General features: G+C 41.7%; 1 protein-coding gene across 1 annotated transcript in view; it reads right to left on the bottom strand.

The window, feature by feature from the left end:
• Window positions 1–513: 513 nt before the first annotated feature.
• The window catches only part of kpnb1 (karyopherin subunit beta 1), a 39152-nt gene continuing 18033 nt past the window's right edge, over window positions 514–21632 (bottom strand). Inside the window, exons 6-22 of the mRNA XM_033034926.1 lie at window positions 21180–21239; window positions 20990–21079; window positions 19408–19518; window positions 17140–17241; window positions 16542–16766; window positions 15989–16180; window positions 15047–15177; window positions 14586–14733; window positions 11282–11353; window positions 10753–10897; window positions 9116–9198; window positions 7802–7909; window positions 7431–7574; window positions 6746–6851; window positions 5593–5707; window positions 4353–4514; window positions 514–2439 (exon numbers count right to left, since the gene is read on the bottom strand). Coding sequence (XP_032890817.1) covers window position 2439; window positions 4353–4514; window positions 5593–5707; window positions 6746–6851; window positions 7431–7574; window positions 7802–7909; window positions 9116–9198; window positions 10753–10897; window positions 11282–11353; window positions 14586–14733; window positions 15047–15177; window positions 15989–16180; window positions 16542–16766; window positions 17140–17241; window positions 19408–19518; window positions 20990–21079; window positions 21180–21239 — 1995 coding nt within the window. The 3' untranslated portion in view covers window positions 514–2438. The remainder of the gene's footprint in view (window positions 2440–4352; window positions 4515–5592; window positions 5708–6745; window positions 6852–7430; window positions 7575–7801; window positions 7910–9115; window positions 9199–10752; window positions 10898–11281; window positions 11354–14585; window positions 14734–15046; window positions 15178–15988; window positions 16181–16541; window positions 16767–17139; window positions 17242–19407; window positions 19519–20989; window positions 21080–21179; window positions 21240–21632) is intronic.

Below are 21632 nucleotides of genomic sequence, written 5' to 3'. Positions count from 1 at the left end.
AATTCTATGCATCTGACCCAATGTTTAGTTCATCTGAGCCATGGGACAAGGAGGATCTTCTGATCACCACCCTACCATGCATCTTAATGACATATTATGCTCCAATACAGAGTAATATTCGCCAGCTACTGAAAGTGAGCAACTGCATACACAGGGAGTGATGCGAGCTAGTGTTACCATCTCTAATTTAGCCTCCTCTTTCCCAAATAACCACTTGGAAGTACATTTAGTGCTCCACAGACAAGAAAAAACATTACTTTTATACAGTATCATAAGCACTGCATTACTTTTACCTGAAACATGGTTGCTCTTGTATAGTTACAACATTTGCTTTAACTCTCTCCAGTACAGTGTTTCATGAGCATTGTAAGCACCCTATGCTGGGCTTCATCAATAATGGGGATGGATACGCAGAAGATGCAGATTAATCTATTGTGCGTTTTTCATAAAAAACATTAAAACTCTAAATTTGACCAGGACATAAAAAACAAAGACACAGATATTTACTATTTCTCAGTGTACTTTATTATCCTGTTTTCTACAGCTGAAAGCCCACAGGACAGCAACAGGTAGCACTGAGGAATGATCAGAATTCCCCATCAGTACGATCTCCAAGTACAAAATAAAGGCATGAAAAGGCCCAGACCTTTCCCAGTAAGCAATTATTAACTGGATAAAACACCCTTTTGCCAGTGTAAATACATGGTGCCTCTCTTCTCAGCCTACACTGAAGTGGTATGAAACTCCACCAAATTGCATTAACCTCTGACACTAAGGCACATATCCAATACCCTGTTTCTGTTGGATTACATTATTGTGTGGAACAAGTACTTATTTCAGCGATCACATAATGTAAGACTAAGTACAAGTTGTGCTGGGGAATGTTTTGACACTTTTTTTTAAATTCAGACTTAGTTGGAAAAAATATGCCACTTTGTTTATAAGTGTCTTGTTTAGTTAATGTCTGATACCAAGTGCAGCGAGACATCATACCACAATTTTTCCTTTTTATTTTCCTAATCAAATAAAAGCAGATAGATCACCAAGCAGTTTGAATGGCATTTTATATGCCGACTTTCAATATGAAATTTGATTTGTTTTTCCTCCAAGCTCTTTAGAAATCCAAAGCATGACCTGAATACAATTAATAAATCTTTGGCACTCTGTTGTTTCGGCTGCTACAGTACAAATTGTGGAGGGGAAAGGGATTCCAAAGTGCTATCCGGCAGATTAGGGCATGATGCATTTCTATTTTGATTTATTTAACCTTTTCAAATCCCTCCGCATCATTTACACTTTTCACAGTTTTATTTCTTTTTACACAGGGGAAAGAAAGGCTTTGTCTTTTAAAGAGATAGTATCCTTCATGATGTGAAGAAAGAGCGACAAGCCCCCAGCCTAATTGCGGTCAAATAGACGTCAATTCAAAAATATCTGGTCAGCAAAGATGGTGATGGTGACAAAATTGAGGGTTTATAATTGCCATCCTGATCACACCAAATTTTATAGGGCTATTTCAAATTATTTGTCCCCAGCCAGCCACCAGTTGCTTGACCGCAATCCCTTTGTTAGCCTACATGCACTGAATTTAGAAGTATGGAAAAACACCAAAACATACCATTTAGCCATCCCAGCCTTCTCGTAGAACACAATGCATCTATTTTTCCAAAGCAAATGGCAGTAACACTGCTAAAAATAGGCCACCTTTTCTAAAGGTCTATACAAAATTGAATTTTAGAGAAACTATATGGATATTTTCAAAAATAGTTGGAATAGGTTAAATGGCATGTAGCGTGGATCCGATTCAAATGGTTTAAAATATAGCCAATGCAAGCTATTTAAAAAAAGGGATACCATCTCCTTAAACTAGGCTGAAGACTAACTGAAAGCTTCGCACAAGGAAGCTCTGAGCATTCATCAGTGTTTCCCAATAAGAGTAACTCTCATTCAATTCTTTTTTTGTGCTGCTTCAGTAGATTCAACTCTTTAATGCAAATGCTAACCATTTTAAGTAAATTGTAATGAATCTGAAGTAGAGAAAGTGTATGCCTTCTCACTCACACACACTCATCCCTGACCAAGAACCTCAACCTCATTATTCATGCACGAATTTCCATGTAATACGATTACATCAGCCAGGCTGAGGATCCAATTTTCCTCCCAGCAGCATGTTCATAATCCTTTTGGAATTTTCTTAAACAGCTCCCATTGTTTTGACAGAAGGGGACTTCTCTCGTTCTTGTTGCAGGTTACAATGGCCTTTGTTTTGACGTTCAGTCCTGGATACAGCTGGATCAGGCGGTGTGATGCAATCCTCACTCACTCATTCGCACATTCTCAAACATTCAACATCCTTGCACACTCCTCACTTCTGTTCCAAAGATTTGAGAATTCCAGTGGGGTCTCAGGTGTCTTCCTCATCCCATTGCTGTCAGGAATCTGCAACGGAAGAACAAGGCTGAAATTTACCAGCAACTTGACAAAACATCAGTTGTCAAACCACTCAACTCAGTTAAATAGAGTTGAAACATACAGCATGCTAACAGGCCCTTTGGCCCATCGAGTCAAACCCAACTATCGATCACCTTTTCACACTAGTTCCATGTTATCCCACTTTCTCATCCTCTCTGCACACCAGTGGCAGTTTACAGAGGCCAATTAACCTACAAAAACCTTCATGTCTTTGGGATGTGGGAGGAAACCACAGTCACAGGGAGAACATGCAAACTCCACAGATAGCACCCGAGGTAAGGATCAAACTGGGTCTCTGGCACTATGATGCAGAACCTCTACAAGCTGTGCCACCCCTCTTGATAGTGGTGTGTAATTTAACAAATACAATTCTATTGATCTTTCCAACCCACCAAATCATAACTCTCAAAGTTATTCTCCATAACTCTCGGCCCACCGAGTCCACGCTAACCAACGATTACCCGTACACTAGTTCTATCCCACACATTAGCGACGTAAGCCAAGAGTCAAGAGTGTTTTATTCTCTCACGTCCCAGTTAGAACAATGAAATCCTTACTTGCAGCAGCACAACAGAATGTGTAAACATAATACTCTGTAAACAATGCTATAAACGAGAAAACAACAGTGTATATTTATATATGAATATATAACTCTGTGTGTGCGTGTGTGCACGCATTATATATACCCACACACACAAATACACAATTTCCCTCCTGGGATTAATAATGTTCTGTCGTATACTATCGTGTGTGTAGGAAGGAACTGCAGATGCTGGTTTAAACTGAAGATAGACACAAAAAGCTGGAGTAACTCAACAGGTCAGACAGAATCTCTGAACAAAGGGAAAATATTATGTTTTGGGTTGGGTCTGAAAAAGGTTCCTGCACACCTTTGGATTGTGGAAGGAAACGAGCACCCGGAGAAACCCCATGCGATCAAAGGGAAAAGGAGCAAACTCCATACAGACAGCACCCATATTCAGGATCAATTCCGGGTCTCTGGCACTTTTAGATAGCAACTTTATGGCCAATGTACTGCCCCATAGTCTTGAACAGAATTAAAACATACAGTAGCTGTAAAGGGGGACTTAAGAGATTTAAGACTGAAAATGGATAGTTTTTTTGTTTTTTTAGTAACCAAAGTTATCAACGTATAATTTTTACGGGAAGAAGTAAGGAAGAGGCGTAGACAGTGGGCTGAGGGAGAGCTGGGAAGGGAAGGAGAAGGCAGGGACTACCTGAAATTGGTGAAGTCAATGTTCACTGGGGTGTACACTGCCCAAGCGAAATATGAGGTGCTGCTCCTCCAATTTACGGTGGTCCTCACTCTGGCCATGGAGGAGGCCCAGGACAGAAAGGTCAGATTCGGAATGGGAGGGGGAGTTGTAGTGCTGAGCCACCGGGAGATCAGGTTGGTTATTGCGAACTGAGTGGAGGTGTTGTGCGAAGCGATCGCCAAGCCTGCACTTGGTCTCACTGAGGTTGATCATACGCTGAATAATCCAACCACATTTTTGTTTGGAAGTGGAAAGAAATAATAGAAATTGCATTCATTGCAAGTGTAAAAAGAGTTGAGAAACTGTATATACTGTATTATAATTTTGCTGCATGTCATTGTGGTATATATCATGTCTTAATTGGTGAATATGTTTAGTTTGTGACTTTATTTGAAGCAGAAATAATATGTAAATGCTTCATTGAACATAATTCCGACTGGTAACTACGCACTTCGTCCGAGCACATTATCGTGCATATGTCATGCAAGCCCGTCTTAAATGACCACCTAAACTGTCATTTGGCAACCTAAAAATCTGCCTAGGCTGCCCGGCTGGCAACAGGGAAAAAAAGTTAAGTGAGAGCCCTGCAAATATATATCTTACCAAGCTTGATTTTTCAGTTTTCGAAGCTCTTTAGTAGCCCATGTGGCCAAAGTTTTAGTTTTGTTTGTTTTTGATCGTCTTCCTTCAGTCAAAAGTTCATGAATCATAGGCCTGGCTTCAACTAGTTTCAGTACATCCTTCCCAAATGCTGTACACAAATCACTAAGACAAAATTGTAGAAATTAAATGCAAAAATCCCCAATATTACAGAAGCTAATAGCTACTAAAAGCAGTTATTTTCTCAGAATCTCATCAGAAGATTGGTATGACTGACAGAACATTTTAAAAGGGCACACATAGAACCAAAATTTATATTCAAAGGATGCTTAGAAAGTGCGAGTTATTCCATGCAAGACAAACTGCTGAAGGAACTCAGTGGACTAGTCAGCATCCATGGAGGGAAAGGAACGGTTGATATTTCAGTTGAAACCTTACATAACGCAATGATTCAGGGTGTCGAATGAGATTTTGACCATTTCTTTCCCTCCACTAAAGGGCCTGTCCCACCAGCATGCGACTGCATGCGGCGAGCACCGACCAAACGTGGTGGCTTGAGGCGTACGGCCTCGCGGGGCCGGCCCCACTTCCAACCGCGGGGCCGGTCCCACTTCCAACCGCGGAGCCGTCTGGAGCTGGTCCCGACATCATAGTCACCAATCAGCTGGGCAGGAGGCGGGCAGACTGAATTTGGACGGCGCACGGCTACGTCATCACGCAACGGCACGCCGGGCGGTGACGTCATCGCACAACGCCACGCATTGGGCGTACGCCGTCAAGACGCTGCGTACGCCGCCCAGACGCTGCGTACGCCCGTCGAGGCGCTGCGTACGGCCTCAATGCGGCTGCGGGCCGACAGGCCGTTGCCGCGCGGGATTTTTTGGACAGTGTCAGTTTATCGGAGCCCCGCGCGATGTCCGGACCAGCCCCGCACAACTCCATACGGCTCTGACGATCGAAGTGGGACCGGCCCCGCGAGGCCGTATGGCTCAAGCGACCACGCTAGGTCGCGCTCACCGCATGCTGGTGGGACAGGCCCTTAATGCTTCCTAATCTGCTGAGCTCCTCCAGCAGTTACTTTTTTTGCTCCAGATTCCAGCACCTGGAGACCTTATGTCTCCAATGAATCGATGCAGCAACTTAGCTGAAGAGTATCCTTCGAAATAGGTAAATAGTAATTAAATATAATTCTCGAATGCAGGTTTAACTAAATCACACACATCCTGAAAACAAGCATACTTACCCTATCAGTCCTGCAGCACAAGCTACAACTCCATCAGTATGATCTTCATCTCGCGCAATGTGATCAATAAAGGAAAGAATGAATTCTACTCTTGGTTGTACCAACATGACATCAGCTGCAAACAAGAAAGTATTTGCAGTTTACTAAAGCTAATAACTTTTGAATTTATAAATGTTATCATCTCTATAATTATAAAACTCTGATCTTGGATGTGTGTGTGTGTGTGTGTATATATATTTGTCTGTGTGAGATCACATCTACTTGAAGAAACGACCCGCTAACGGGAACATTTTTACATTTTCCGGTAGATTTACCCCCTGGAGTCAAAAATAGGCTTACCTGAAAATTTTCTGCTTTATTTCTTGAATAATTAATAAAAATGTTCACAAATCTAATCCAACTTTCAATTTAAAACGACTGGTTTTTTTTGCCGATGACGTGACAATGGATCTGCCGTCTGCTCGTGCTGCGACTGACGTCGCCTACAAACCCTCCCTCCTCCCCCCGTTGTTCAAAAGTCGCCCTGTCGAACTCCCAAGATCTTTGGTCTAAGCACGCTCACGCCTCGGCTCGGGTTTCCCGAGAGCATCCGAGAGCTGCCGAGGAGCACCCGAGAGCTATGGTCGACGCACACTCGCGCCTCGGTTCGGATTTCCCGAGAGCTTTCATCGAAGCATGCCCGCAGCCCGCCCAGTCTGCTTCGGCCCAACCTGCGCTCCTTTGGTCGACACTCGTTCGCTCCTTGGCTTGTGTCTCTCCCCCTCGGCTCAGACCGGGACTCTCCCCCCCTCCCCCCAATCTCTCACTCCCCTTCGGCTCGGCCCGGGCCTCCCCCCCCCCCCCTTCTCTCTTCCCCACCTCTCTCTCTCTCTCCCGGGCCCTTTCCCCCCCTCTTCCCTCCTTCTCTCTCTGTCCTCACTCTCTATCCCACCCTCCCTCTCTAGACGAGCCTGCAAGTTGGAGGCTATGCGTCAGTGGATAGGGCAGGGATGGGGTAAAAGGAGCCAATTAATAATATTAATATAATATCAAGGGGGGTGGTTAGTGTGTGTGTGGGGTGGTTAGTGTGTGTGGCGCCGCGCCCCCCGCCCCTACGCGTTGAGGGGACGGGACCCGACGGGTTCCACTTGGTCTAGTATACAATTCAACTTACGATGTACATTCTCTTGGTCACCCTTCAGACCCTGAATAATGCCAGTATATGCTTCCAGGCAACCTTCTCTTAGTTCATTCAGGTAATCCACCATATCATAATCTGTCTAAAAAGAAATTAGAGTTGTAACAGATGACACATGGAAGGGTCAGTAGTTCAGGTAAAAGCCAAATGCATCTTTCAAGATCTAATGTAAACTAAAAGAATCATTCCTTTACATTGGAAAAAAAGTGCAAAATTAAAATCTCACAACAATTTAACAGATGCAAAGCCTGTCTGAAAAGCAATATGCCATGATGTCAACTTTCTAAATTACAACCCAATATAAACTTTAGTTTAGAGATACAGTGCGGAAACAGGTCCTTTGGCCCACCGAGTCCGTGCTGAGCGATCCCTGCATATTAACACTATCCCACACACACTAGGAACACGTTTTACATTTACCAAGCCAATTTACCTACAAACCTGTACGACTTTGGATTGTGGGAGGAAACCGAAGATCTTGAAGAAACTCCAAGCAGTCACGGGGAGAACCTACAAAGTCTGTACAGACAGCACCTAAAGTCGGAATCAAACCCGGGTCTCCAGCGCTGCAAGGCAGCAACTCTACCTTAACAACTGGGTGAAACACCATAGTTTTCAAAGCCAGAATTAGAAAGGTTTAAAATGTTCATGCTGTACTTACTTTGTCTACCTGGGCCTGGGAAGCCTGCTGAAGTGTGTCCAGGACAATATCTAGATATTTCTTAAATTCTCCTGCAATAGCTAGGGCAATATCTCCAAACACAGATAGAATCTGTGGCTTAACAGACCGGTGAACGTTTTCATTCTGGAAAGAAAGGGGAGATATTATATCCACTGCTGTGTAATTCATAATGATCCAAAATCATCTTAAAGTAACACTCACACACCTTAGATTTAAATACTACATCACATTAGTAGCCTTCAGTCCTTTCATTTACTAATCAGATATTTGTAGAGGATTTTGCATTGCAGAGAGTAAAATTGTAACCATGTAAAGGTAGACAGGAAGAATGTAAAAGTGTATAAACTCACCCCCAGATTCTCCAACAGCAGCTGCATCATTTCATCACAGAAAGGCAGCATGTTTGACTGCAGCGCTCTGCACAAGTCACCAACAAGGCCCACTGCTGCAAGACAAACCTTCAACAAAAATAACCATGAGTTTCAAAAACGCTCAGAACTACTTTGCCAAGTCAGATCCTACTCAATAACTGTTCATCTTTGCAATCGTCAATTAGAGCTCCTTTTCATCTTGCAACAGTACCGCCGATGTTGTAACTACCACATTTTAACTGCCAGCCTTGCTGACAAGTTCCACAATGTATCTATCTGTCCCACCACCATCCTCTGGAATTCCAGATTCACTATCCTCAGGAGGAATTTCTAAATTTCTAACAATTCCAACATTTATTGGTCCTAGAAAACAACCATTACTTTTAAATCATGAGTTTGCATTAGTATTTATGGGGAAAATGGATCACACTGATAATGAGATGAGCAACAAAAGGAATGTAGTGGAAAAAGTAATTGCAGTCAGCTAATTAAATTAGTTCAGTTAAATTGCATCCACACATTAATGTAAAATCTTTATTTGTGGGGAGTGAACGGGCAAGCAGCAGTAGACCTGTGAAATTAGCATTAATGATGGAAAAAAAATTCTCCTGAGGATAGTGAATCTGAAACATATTGTTTACAGTGTACTATGTTTACATATTCTGTTGTGCAGCAGGTACTAAGAATTTCATTGTTCTATCTGGGACACATGACAATAAAACACTCTTGACTCTTGAGAATAAAGACGGTGGGCAGTGATGTTCCACAAAGATCAGTGCTGGATCCACAGGTGCTGATAAATTATATTTAAAATCTGGAATGAAAAGAACTTTTAAAAAGCAATATTAAGGGAGTAAGGAATGTAAAATTATAAAAGGCTGATAAGAGTGGGCAGAGATTATTCCCCAAAAAATCACAGGACTGGCAAATATTGTCCAAGCACCAGGAGCAAAATTAAACTTACTACCACATAATGTAGTAGTATGGAGAGGTACAAAGGTCAGCTGGACAAACAAGTGAAGGGTTTGATAACACAAAGATTTAGAAGCAGGAATGGAGCAACAATAGCTCATGGACTGTGGGTTAAATGAACAGCTTGTGCTGCATATCCAATGTGATCTTACTTCCCCAACAACAAAAAACAAAACCGTCTAAGATAACCGTTTGTGTGGGGGGGGGGGGGGGGAGAGAGAGGAGATTAAAAACAGCAACAGCTGCAGTGTTAGGCCCAGCAAAATTTTCATAACCATTCCAATATTACCACCTTAAATTAAAAAGGTATCAGATTCCTACCTGATATTCTGCATAATTCTTCAGTCCAATCCCTAGATATGGTTTAAAGGCATCCATGTACTTCAAGAACTCTGAACCCAGTACTATAAAAGCAAATGGTACATGCACAATTTTGTACTGCTCTGAATCAGGCAATCTTGGCATCGTTAACAATCTACTTTCTACACTTCTGCAGATACTAATGTAATTCAGTAAATGTTTTTATAGGAATAATCAAAAAGCACTTAAAAACAAATGCTCATCAATAAGGTATTAAGAGCATTTGGTTTCCTCTTACAAATAGAAAATAGGCACATTAGTGATTGAAATCAAGTGGATGCCAGCTCAGTGCAACCACTTCATTTTCCATGTAATCCATTGTTCCACACATCAATATAAGCCAGCCCCAATCCTCATGCCTCTTATTGACACTAGGGGCAATTTACAGTGGCAAACAAACAAACCGTCACATCTTGGGAAGCTGGGGAAAAAACCCAAGCACGAGGTAAAATACATGTACTACATGCAGACTCCACAAAGACAGGTACAGCTGCCTATAAAACACATTATGGATTGTTTCAGTGGACAGCGCTGTGATAATGGATTTTATTTGTTGCATAAACTCCTGCCTAAAAGAGCAACAATCTGCCATAATTAAGATGCTTGTAGGGAATAGAATTATATCAAGCACTGAAGCCGAAAAATAATTGACCCTCAGCAGAAGAACTGACCATGGCTGTGACACTTGCAAAGAACTGAATGGAGAGTGCCAGGGAAAGTGGAAAGCCTTGTCACAACCTACTGCTTAAGAGGTCTGAAGAAGGGTCTCGACCCAAAACATCACCCATCCTTCTCTCCAGAGATGCTGCCTGTCCCGCTGAGTTACCCCAGCTTTTTGTGACTATCTTCACAACCTATTTTGTTGGTTTGTGCTGAAGCGTAATGTTACAGTAGCAGGTAAGTGAATGGGAGGCATTTATCCATAGTCCTTTCTGATTAATAAATTTAAATCAAAGTACGTTAGTACTGCAAAATATACGATCAAAATAGTTAGATTCTAATTAATTGGGAACAGATGGTTGGGTCAAGGCGTACCATCAACAAGGGCGTTGACAGCAGTGAGGGCATATCTGCAGCAAGCATTAGCTGATCAGTTGAGGAGCTAGAATCCAAGCTTTCGGCACTGCACACATTAGGGGAGAGTGTCACCTGGATTCCGTTCCACGGCGCAGTCACACACTTTATCTCAAATATAATCTAAGGTCAGAGGCAAAGCACGTGACTGCAAAAGAGACAGCTGGAAGCTGGAGGGATCCAGACAATTGCTTGTCATCTCACCCTCTCTTATTTAGAGGATAAAGTTCACTTCCCAATTTACTGCAAAAATTGCTGCTGTGAAGTGGACATTTGGTTTCCACAGCAGGATATGGGTTGAATGAATGAGGAAAATCACAACAAAAAGTTTAACAATGGAAAGTGTTGAGGTCATTTCTAGACTAAAGCAGAAAGAAAATGTTATTATTATCATCTATGTAGATGGAAAGCTCTTAAGTTACAAGTATCGCATTATTTAACACATCTTGAAAAGTCTAAATTACTGATGGTAGCTGAAGTCAGAAAACCTTTATATTTCCTCCTCAATCTTGAACAAGACGTACCTTCAACAAGGGTGCTGACAGCCATCAGAGCATCTTCCTGTACACCCCCAGAGCCAGCAGTGCTCTGGAACATCCTAAGCAAAGATGCCATCACCACATCTGAAATTTGCAGAGCATCCTGATGCTGGACCTTCCTTAGAACATTCTAAGGGCCAGAAAGGAAACGTTGTAAAAGGGGAATAACATTACGAATTAAAATATATATATAATTTTACACTGCCTCAGATATTCATAATCACCATCGTGTTTCTGAGTGGTGCATGAACTTGTCATCAGAGATAAGTGTTCAAAGTAGCAAATTTAAGAAAACATAACCAAAATATATTCTTAAAGAAAATGATTCTTTTGATGCACTTTGATAGGCAAAAAATGTAACTTTGAACTCAGAGGTTCAGACCCTGTTATGCCATAATATATACTATGCTAAGCATCAAAATCCCAACCATGTAGCCCAAACACAAGACAGCAGCAAAAGTACACTTACGTAAAAGCACAATGACCAAAATTACGACAACGAGAGAAGAGTTACCTGTAGGGTAGCACACAGGAGAGACTGAAGATCGTTGTATTGAATTCTGTCCGAGGTACTTTGAATGTGCGACTGAAACAAAAATAAGGTCAACATTTTATCAAACAGGTGTCACAAGGGAATATTATGAGCTGGATCATTGCATCTATCATTTAGAAACCACAAAGTCACACGATCAAATTGTCGAAATAAATATTCCTGAATTGGGTTTAAATGGTGGAACAAGTCTTATTGATTCTTATAATTTTGTGTAGTGTGTGTCTGGTCCCACACACGAACATGGACATACATTGGACCTTGTTCTCTCCTATGGCTTGCCTGTATTAAACTTGGAGGTCTGTGATAGTGTGTTTTCTGATCACATGCCTGTACTGTTTGATGTTGGTTTTTCCAGTGCTGCAGTTAGACCTGTAGTGTCTGCTCGGCGCTGTCGGTCCTTTAACCCTTCTGCTGCTGGCCAATTCTCTGCTGCTTTTGATCAGCTCTGTGCCCCCTCTGCGTCCACTCCCCTTGGTACGGAGGAGATTAGCTCTTGGTTCCACTCCTCCTGCACAACTATACTGGACTCTGTGGCTCCTTTAAAAACTTTGCAGCCCAGAGCTAAACCCGAGCCCTGGTTCAGTGACGCAACTCGTACAGCTCGACGGGAGTGTCGCAGAGCTGAACGAAAGTGGAAGAAGGACAGGCTGCAGGTTTCATCGCAAATCCTAAAGGACAGCTGGCGCAATTACCAAAATACTGTTAAAGAGGCCAAAAGATATTACCTGTCTAATATAATAGTGTCTAAGCGTCACGACCCACGTGTGTTATTCAAAACTATTGATTCTGTTTTAAATCCCCACAGACTGTTTGCTTGGAAGCATCGTCCGAATTGTGCAATGACTTCCTGCACTTCTTTATCAATAAGGGTGTTTCTATAAGGGCTCTCATCTCAGCTCCTGCCTCTGACCCCTCTGTTCCGGCCCCATGCCTGGTGGCATTTGATAAGTTTGTGCCTCTGACATTGTCGGGTCTAGAGGATGTGGTTAGGCATATTAAGCCGTCGGGTTCCCCTTGTGATGCTGTCCCTCCTCTTCTTTTTAAAGAGGTTTTCCCGAGTATAGGGCAGTCGGTTCTCGCCATCATAAACAGTAGCTTGTGTTCTGGGGTTGTCTCCATAAATTTTAAACATGCTGTAGTGCAACCACTACTTAAGAAACCAGGCCTGGATCAAACTGATCTGGCCAATTTTAGGCCGATCTCCAAGTTGCCTTTTATCTCTAAGATCATGGAGAAAGTAGTTTATGCTCAGCTGAAACTCTTCCTGGATGAGCACAATATTCGGGAGGTTTTCCAGTCTGGATTCAAGGCTATGCATAGCACAGAGTCGGCTCTGCTAAGGGTCTTCAACGACATCCTCCTGGCAAACGACTCTGGTAATTATGTGGTTCTTGTCTTGCTGGACCTATCTGCCGCCTTCGATACAGTGGACCATGGAATTTTAATTTCCCGATTACAGCACCAAGTGGGCATTTGTGGCAGTGCCCTGGGATGGTTCAGGTCCTATCTGGCAGACAGAACCATGCGTGTAAGCCTTGCTGGCTTTGAATCCTCCTCCACTCCCTTGGTATATGGGGTTCCACAGGGCTCAATTTTAGGGCCCCTGCTCTTCTCTTTATACCTACTTCCTCTGGGCTCAATTTTAAGAAGGCATGGCATCTCCTTTCACTTTTACGCAGATGATAGCCAGTTATATATGCCACTCAGGAAAGAAGACGACTATTCTCTAAAATCACTTCTGTCTTGTCTTGAGGCCATTAAGTCCTGGATGGCCTTAAACTTTCTGGGACTTAATGAAGAGAAGACAGAGGTGATTTTGTTTGGCCCCAATGGCTGCCGTGAACCTCCCTTTGTTGACTTGGGTCCACTGGCATTGTCTGTAAAGCCAACCGTTTTGAACCTGGGTTTTAGGATGGACGGTGATTTTAAACTAGATAAACAAATAGGCGCGGTGGTTAAGTCCAGCTTCTTTCACCTAAGGAAGCTGGCAAAGGTGAAGCCCATTCTCGAGCGGCAGCATTTTGAAACAGTAATCCATGCCTTTATTACATCTAGGCTGGATTACTGTAACGCACTCTACTCTGGAGTCGCACGAGCTTCATTGGCTCGTCTCCAGCTTGTTCAAAATGCTGCCGCTCGCCTTTTGACCGGAACTCGAAAGAGGGAGCACATTACGCCAATTTTGGCCTCCCTTCACTGGCTCCCAGTGCACTTTCGAGTTCATTTCAAAATTCTTTTATTTGTTTTTAAATCGTTGAATGGGCTCGCCCCGCCTTACCTCTCTGAGCTGCTCCACCTATATGCTCCTGCCCGGTGCCTCAGGTCAGCTGATCAGCTGCTCCTTGAGGTACCAAGGTCTAAGCGGAAGCTCAGAGGGGATAGAGCCTTTTCTGTTGCTGCTCCGGCACTCTGGAACACCTTGCCGCTGCACATCAGACAGGCCCCCTCAATGTCCATCTTCAAATCCTCCCTAAAAACACATTTTTATTCTTTGGCTTTCGACACTGGCTGAGGCATTGCTCCTGTTCTTAGTGCTTTTAATGTCTTTTAATTTTTAGTGTGTTTTTTATAGTCCTTCGTTTTACGGTTTTTAATGGTTTGTAATAGCTTTTTGTCCATGAGTTCTCATGTACAGCACTTTGTGGCAACTGCAGTTGTTTAAAGTGCTTTATAAATAAAGTTATTATTATTATTATTATTACCAACTTCAAGTAAGACAGGGTGGACAATATACACAAGCTTTTGCAACACCCAAGTGCCAGAGAATTTTGTTTTTTGCATTTGTGCAGCTGCCCCTTTTGAGACTGCACAGCATCCTACTATGTACGTTAGTGATGCATCACTTCATCTAGGGCAAGTTTCATTGTTAAGCGGTAAGGACGGTTTGTTACCACTTCTATTATGCTGCCCAAAAAATTTGAAAGCTCTTCTGCCAAAGATACAGCAGAGAACTTAAAGCAGAGGCAGCATTATCGAAGGACAATTTTGATTTAAGACAATAATCTCCAAGTACTCTACAAAGAGGCTTTAACCGGCTTTTACATTACAAGGTTTGCTGTCAATTAAAATGGGACACAAAAGCATGATTGACTGTTACAATTCATGAAGACCTACACCATCCACACGTCAATTCTACTTGCAATGCATTCAAACGACCACACACTATTTTATATGGCGACTCAATTTTAAAGCAGGAATGGAGAAACATGAAAGCTAAAAAGATCAAAGTAGGTTTTAGTCACCACACATGAATTAACAGACACACCTCCATTTGTAATACTTGTTGTAGTCTTTCCATGATAACCAGAGTTGTTTTCTGCACAGCTGGATAGCAGTCCTTTGCACTGTTCTTGACTATCTCCATCAATGCCTCATATGCAGCACTCCTCAAGTTATTTTGATGTCCATCAGGTCTAAACAAGAACATTAAACTTAGTGGAGCACAACAGTAACACGTTATTTCTTAGTCGCTCAGTAAGCCATCAGACCAGTCAGAATAAAGCCACAATATGTGCAGGGATTAACACAATTAAAAAAAAAAACTGAAATGAGCAAGTATGAAGCCACTGCAAAATATCAGCCCCAACTTTTAAGATTTACAACAAATCTTCCTTTGTGCACCTTACGCATAGTAATGAAGCCTAATCACAAGGTGACAAATTACTCATTTGTTTCAATCCCAATACACTGACTAGATGAAGGATATATCAAGGACAGATCTCTTACCGATCAGTAGTTTCCAGCAGCTTTTGAACTATCAATTCAAACGATGACGACAAACAATAGGTTGCAGGCTCTTCTTGATCATCTGCTACGTCTGCAGCTTCATAAGCAGCTTCTGCTAAACTGGAGAATGCCTATGGAGAAAGATCACAGCACACTCAAGAGTTGTTAAAAGTACATTAATGATGACTAAAATGTTTAAGTGCTAGTTATATCTACATTAATTTGGGAGAGATAATTGGTACATATAAAGGATAAAAGGATAAATAGGCAAAGAGATATTCAAAATCCACCAACTCTACAGATCAATCTTTGACCATTTTCTGGTTGCCCAAGTCATTATCATCCAAAGTATTCCAAGATATTGGTTAGACCATGGAATCTTGTCCTTTCACTGTATGAAACTATGGATGCAATCATTGGCAGCCTCGAGCATCCTAAAACACTGCTAGATTCTAACTTCATTCAATACCCGAATTCAGATTCCCATCACCCAGCCCCACTGCATTAAATCTGCAAGCAAACAATGGTTTTTCAAACACAGCTGGGCATTAAATGGCATTTGTAACTAATGGGAGTGAAAATTTACAGCTGTAAATGATGGCAGAGCTTTACAGATATACATTTTGTAGATTCATCCTAAAGTCCATGTTTAGAACTCATGAACATCATTTCAGTAAAATGTACAACTACATAGTAAATTATTCTATCTTATTAAAAATGGATAAAATCTGAGTGGTACTGGTGTTAATAGTATTGCCTGTAATTTCCCTTTGCACAACCAATATCATTGCCATCAGGAGAAAGGTTAAACATCACGAAAACCAAGGTTTAGTCACATGCTTGTAGCTTTCAACTTCATTCTTAACATGAATGGGCATCAAGCTGAAGTCAAACAACTTTACAATTGTTCTCATGACAATCTGCAACAAACAAGCAACTTACCCAACAAACATTAGAAGCCACTCTGGGTTCAGCTCCTAGACCTTCAATAAGACACTGCAGCAAGGGAGCCAGGTACATGTCATTGATGGCAGCCTCAGGAAGCAACTCACAAATTCGCCCCACAGTCCAGGCTGTAGTATCCCGAACCACAACACTAGGATCTTTCATTAGCTCAATCAGCATGGACATTGCCTGCAACCAAAAGTGAATTTAGAAATATTGACTATGAATACTTCAAAAATGATGGCCAAAAGAATCAAATATTTACTTTTGGCAACTCTAACCTGTCAGAAGTTGCTGGAGTAAATTATTGCTGCTGTGAATACTGTAGCATCAATGTTAGTGATTAATTTGACAATATCCAATGTCAAATGCAGCTACAAAGCCATATCTCTATGTTTAAGAAATAATCAACTGAGAGCACACACACTTAATATCCAACTGAGATTTATAACTAAGTCATAACATGACAATTTCAAAACACAGTATATTAGATTTCTAGTAACCTCTTGACATTGACTGAAAATGCAACTGCAGTAGGATATACTTTTACCTGTTCCACAAGTGGTTTAAGTTGATTGGGTTCAGGTCCTTCCAGAATAGAGCCAAATGCCATCACTGCTGCATCTCTGTACCTCCAATCTGGATTTTTGATGTGTTCCTTAATAAATGGAAGTATATGTGGGACGATGTCATCCTCACAGCAGGTTGCCAGTAACATAAGACAAACACCAGCAGCTTTGCATGGATTCCAATCATCGTCGTCATCATTTTCATCCTAATAGTGAAAGAATAAATTAATTTTAAAAACACACTATATTGATGCACTCGGTCAGCCACATCTGATCATATACATTCTGAATTTACAATTAATATTTTCAGCAATAGAGAACAAAGGCACAGGAATTGATTGCAATAAAAAAACAGGAGGGGTCGAAACAGAAATCGCTATTGTCGTATGTCTAAAATTTACCAAAACCCAATTTACTTGTTCTGCACCAAAACATGTCAAAAATAGCTAATAAGAACTCAGCTATGAAATATTTTTATTGTTTCTATCATAAACGTTTCTAAATGAAACGAAGGTAGCACAATTAGCACATTATCAGATATTATAAGTTGAGTTAATGCATCTTTGTTATCTTAGTTACCTGTTTAGTCAATGTCTGAGTGAGAATGGGCACCAAATACTGTAGCGCTCCCTTGGCATAGAATTTACTGGTATGTTCAGGAGGCCTTCCCTGTTCCGCCGCCTGTGTAAACAAAGTGAAATTAATATAAAGCGCTCAAAAAATATAAAAAATCTAACAGGAACACCCAAAATCACTATAAATACAGGGCCGCTACTGATTTTCTGGCAATTGTGGCTCGGCGCATCCTTTAATCCGGATAAAATCGTGGGAGCACACACAAACCCCCCCCTCGGAAATGTGGTGCCTAGGCCGATCTCAAACCTTATCAGGACTTCCGTGCCAATTGGTGGACTGAATTCATTCCCTGCAGCCGGGGCTCTGGAACCGTTCCCATAGCTGAATTTGCGGACAAATATCACGTCTCCCCCGTGGTCTAGGCATTCTGGTACCATTGGAGTCCTCTAAGAGGCCTTTACCTCTGCTAGTACAGCAAAACAGATAATCCTGAAAAGCTCTGTAACCAAGGGTGCCGGAAAATTGGAGGTGGGCCTGTATTATCCAAATTAGCCTGGTGCAGCACGTGTAACTGTTTGTTCTTACAGAAAGTACTGCTTTGTCCAACATATCTGAAGACAAATCCATAGCTTTCAGCTTAGCAAAGCAAAAAATCACATGCTTACTTTAAGGTTAATTGAACCACTTGGTTTTGGTGATTACATAAATCTGTTACTAATTAGCATAACTGCTTTTGTATACCATTTTCCTTAAACAAAATGTCATGTGACTGTAGAAAAACAAAAAAAAAAGAAACTCAGCTACAAAGGAGCAAATTGATATCAGTCTCTGACCAATTGTTGCTTAAACCTTCCGATGTGAGACTACAACAAAATTTGGACAACAAAAACTCATGTTAGGCTGTTATTCATTGATTACAGCTCAGAATTTAATACAATCATCCCCTCCAACCTGGTTACCAAACTCACAGAACTGGGTCTCTGCGCATCCCTCTGCAATTGGATCCTCGACTTCCTCATTCACAGACCACAGTCTGTTCGTATTGGTGGAAATGTGTCAGACTCGATAACAATCAGCACGGGAGCACCTCAAGGCTGCGTGCTCAGCCCCCTGCTGTACTCACTCTATACTCATGACTGCGTAGCTGGTCATGGTGCAAACTCCATCATCAAGTTCGCTGACGACACCACTGTTGTGGGACGTATCACTGATGGGAATGAGTCAGAGTATAGACGAGAGATTGATCGACTGTCCATATGGTGCCAGCACAATAACCTGGCCCTCAACACCAGCAAAACCAAGGAACTGATTGTGGACTTTGGAAGGAGTAGGATGGGGACCCACAGTCCCGTTTATATCAACGGGTCGATGGTTGAAAGGGTCAAGAGCTTCAAATTCCTGGGCGTGCATATTTCTGAAGATCTTTCCTGGTCCGAGAACACTGATGCAATTATTAAGAAAGCACATCAGCACCTCTACCTCCTGAGAAGATTACGGAGAGTCGGTATGTCAAGGAGGACTCTCTCTAACTTCTACAGATGCACAGTAGAGAGCATGCTGACCCGTTGCATCGTGGCTTGGTTCGGCAACTTGAGCGCCCTGGAGCGGAAAAGACTACAAAAAGTAGTAAACACTGCCCAGTCCATCATCGGCTCCGACCTCCTTTCCATCGAGGGGATCGATCACAGTCGCTGCCTCAAAAAGGCTGGCAGTATCATCAAGGACCCACACCATCCTGGCCACACACTCATCTCCCTGCTACCTTCAGGTAGAAGATACAGGAGCCTGAAGACTGCAACGACCAGGTTCAGGAATAGCTACTTCCCCACAGCCATCAGGCTATTAAACTTGGCTGGGACAAAACTCTGAACATTAATAGCCCATTATCTGTTATTTGCACTTTATCAGTTTATTTATTCATGTGTGTAAATACGTATATAATGGTATATGGACACACTGATCTGTTTTGTAGTCAATGCCTACTATGTTCTGTTGTGCTGAAGCAAAGCAAGAATTTCATTGTCCTATCAGGGACACATGACAATAAACTCTCTTGAATCTACAAGGCATAAACAGGTTTAAGGGGATAGGTTGAATAATACAGCTCTTTTAACAACCATAGAACATCTCAAAACATTTTGAAGTCTTGTTTACAAATCTCTCCAAAAAGAGCTTTTCCAGCATTTTGTGATGTGCCATTTTTTGCGCGAGCATACACAGGCAGAAATAATCAAATCCAACACATCCCTTGTAACAGATTAAAAAATATACCTCAGAAGCTTCTATAGCCAGATCCATTTCCTCATCACAGACGTTAGACCAGAATTCAATTCCTTGTAGGGCAACTTCATCTATATCACTCTTCATAGCTTCAATGGTAATCTTGAAGGGTTGTTTAAAAAAAAAAGGAAATACATTTACTGGCAATATTAGCAAAGCATCCACCAAATTACTGGCCACCCCATAGCTCTTCATGTTGTATATTAATGATTTGGACAAGGGGATTGAAGACTTTGTGGCCAAGTTTGCAGATGATGCTAAAATAGGTGAAGGGGCAGGCAGTGTAGAGGAAGCAAGGTCTCTGCAGAAGGACTTGGACAGGTTAGGAGAGTGGGCAGAGAAGTGGCAGATGAAATTCAGTGCAGCAAAGTGCAGTCATGCGTTTGGCAATAAGAATAAAGGTGTAGATTATGTGAGAAATGGAGAGAGAATCCAGAAATCGGAGGTGCAAAGGGACTTGGGAGTGCTTGTGCAGCACTCCCAAAAAGTTAATTTGCAAGTTGAATCGGTAGCAAGGAAGGCAAATTCAATGCTAGCATTTATATCAAGAGGACTTAAATACAAAAACAGAGATGTAATGCTGAGGCTCTATATGGTGCTGGTCAGACTGCATTTGGAGTACTGTGAGCAAATCTTGGCTCCATATTTGAGGATGTGCTGGCTCTGGAGTGGGTCCAGAGGTTTACAAGAATGATTCCAAGAATGAGAGGGTTAGCATATGGTGAGGCATTTGACAGTACTGGGCCTCTAGTCACTGGAGTTTAGAAAGGATGTTTCTACTGGCAGGAGAATCTAGCACCAGAAAGGAGGTGAGGAGGAACTTCTTTAGTCATAGGGTGGTTAATCTGTCGAACCCATTGTCAAAGGGGGATGTGGAGCCAAGTCAGTGGATATTTATAAGGCAAAGAGACAAATTATTGATTAGAACAGGTGTCAATGGTTATGGGAGGGGGGAGGGGGGCAGGAAAATGGGATTAGGAGGCAGAGATCAGCCTTGATTGAATGGCGGTGGAGACTCGATGGGCCGAGTGGCCTCATTATACCCTAATAACTTGGAAACATGAATGCGCCACAAAGTTTTAAATACAAACCTACAACAGCAAATTTTCAATTGTGCACTGAATAAATGGTCCGAGAAATTTCAGTCAACATTTAAAATGAGTAGGCTTGGCTACTTGTATACATGAGAATAAAGACCAATTTACAGCAAAACCCTGTTGATCTGTTATCCAATTGTTTGGACAAACCAACCGGTCCCATAAACCCGTTAAACTTATCAGGGGGTATTTCCCACATTTCTTTGAGTCTCCCGATTCAATGAAAAAGTTAATGTGCACTGAGCAACATCTTAGTAAGCCAAGTAGGAAATGCAATATTAATAGGGGTAATAGTCAATTCAGATGGCCCTTGCATTAGAGTGGTTGGGTTCATAGAAAATGCCTGTATTGCCATTTTCCATATCTTGAAACTACTTCCCATTAAATTCCATGTTATAGTGGAGAAAAAAAGACAATGTCATTTATTTTTTGCCATGTTAATAGGGCAAAAAGTGTGAAATATAAATTATACTTACGGCAAAAAGAGCAGGACCCATATAAGTTTCCATATACTGATAATATAGGGACATGATCTTCACCAGGTTTTGCAAGGCAGCCACTCTCACCTATTAGATTTAAGCATCAAATTTATACAGGTTTTCACCGAATCAATACAACTGCTCTGAATCTTTTGCATTTCACGGAGTTTAAGGCAGTACTACTTACCCTTGTATCAGGACACTGAGTCGCCTCACAAACTACTTGCATAATAAAGTGCCTCTCAGACTGCAAAAGAGAAAAAGACAAATGTTGGGAAAGGGGCACAGAAACTTTAACCATGATCTACGAAGTATAACAATACTTGGTAAAAATGTTGGTACAGAGGACTTGAGGTTAAGCGATACTCCACTGTGTTCAGTGTTTCTGTGCAAATAAAAAGGTCGAACAATTATGTTTCCTGTCCTTTGGTACTTTGCCAACTAGAAAAATCAACATATATTGAAGCCACTAAGTTAATAACCACCATTGAAAGAAACAAACCAAATCATTTGTGCATGACACTAGAGAAAATTTAATAAAACTATCACGTATTGCTTACTCCTTTCCCAGTTTGTTCAAATATTTAGTTGGGGGAATGTTTGGCCCTCATATTTAAGTCTTGTTATACAATCATAGGTT

Source organism: Amblyraja radiata, chromosome 16, assembly GCF_010909765.2.
Source record: "Amblyraja radiata isolate CabotCenter1 chromosome 16, sAmbRad1.1.pri, whole genome shotgun sequence".
Lineage (NCBI taxonomy): Eukaryota > Metazoa > Chordata > Chondrichthyes > Rajiformes > Rajidae > Amblyraja > Amblyraja radiata.
The sequence above is the reverse complement of the archived record's forward strand: the minus strand, read 5'-3'. Positions and strand labels throughout refer to the sequence as shown.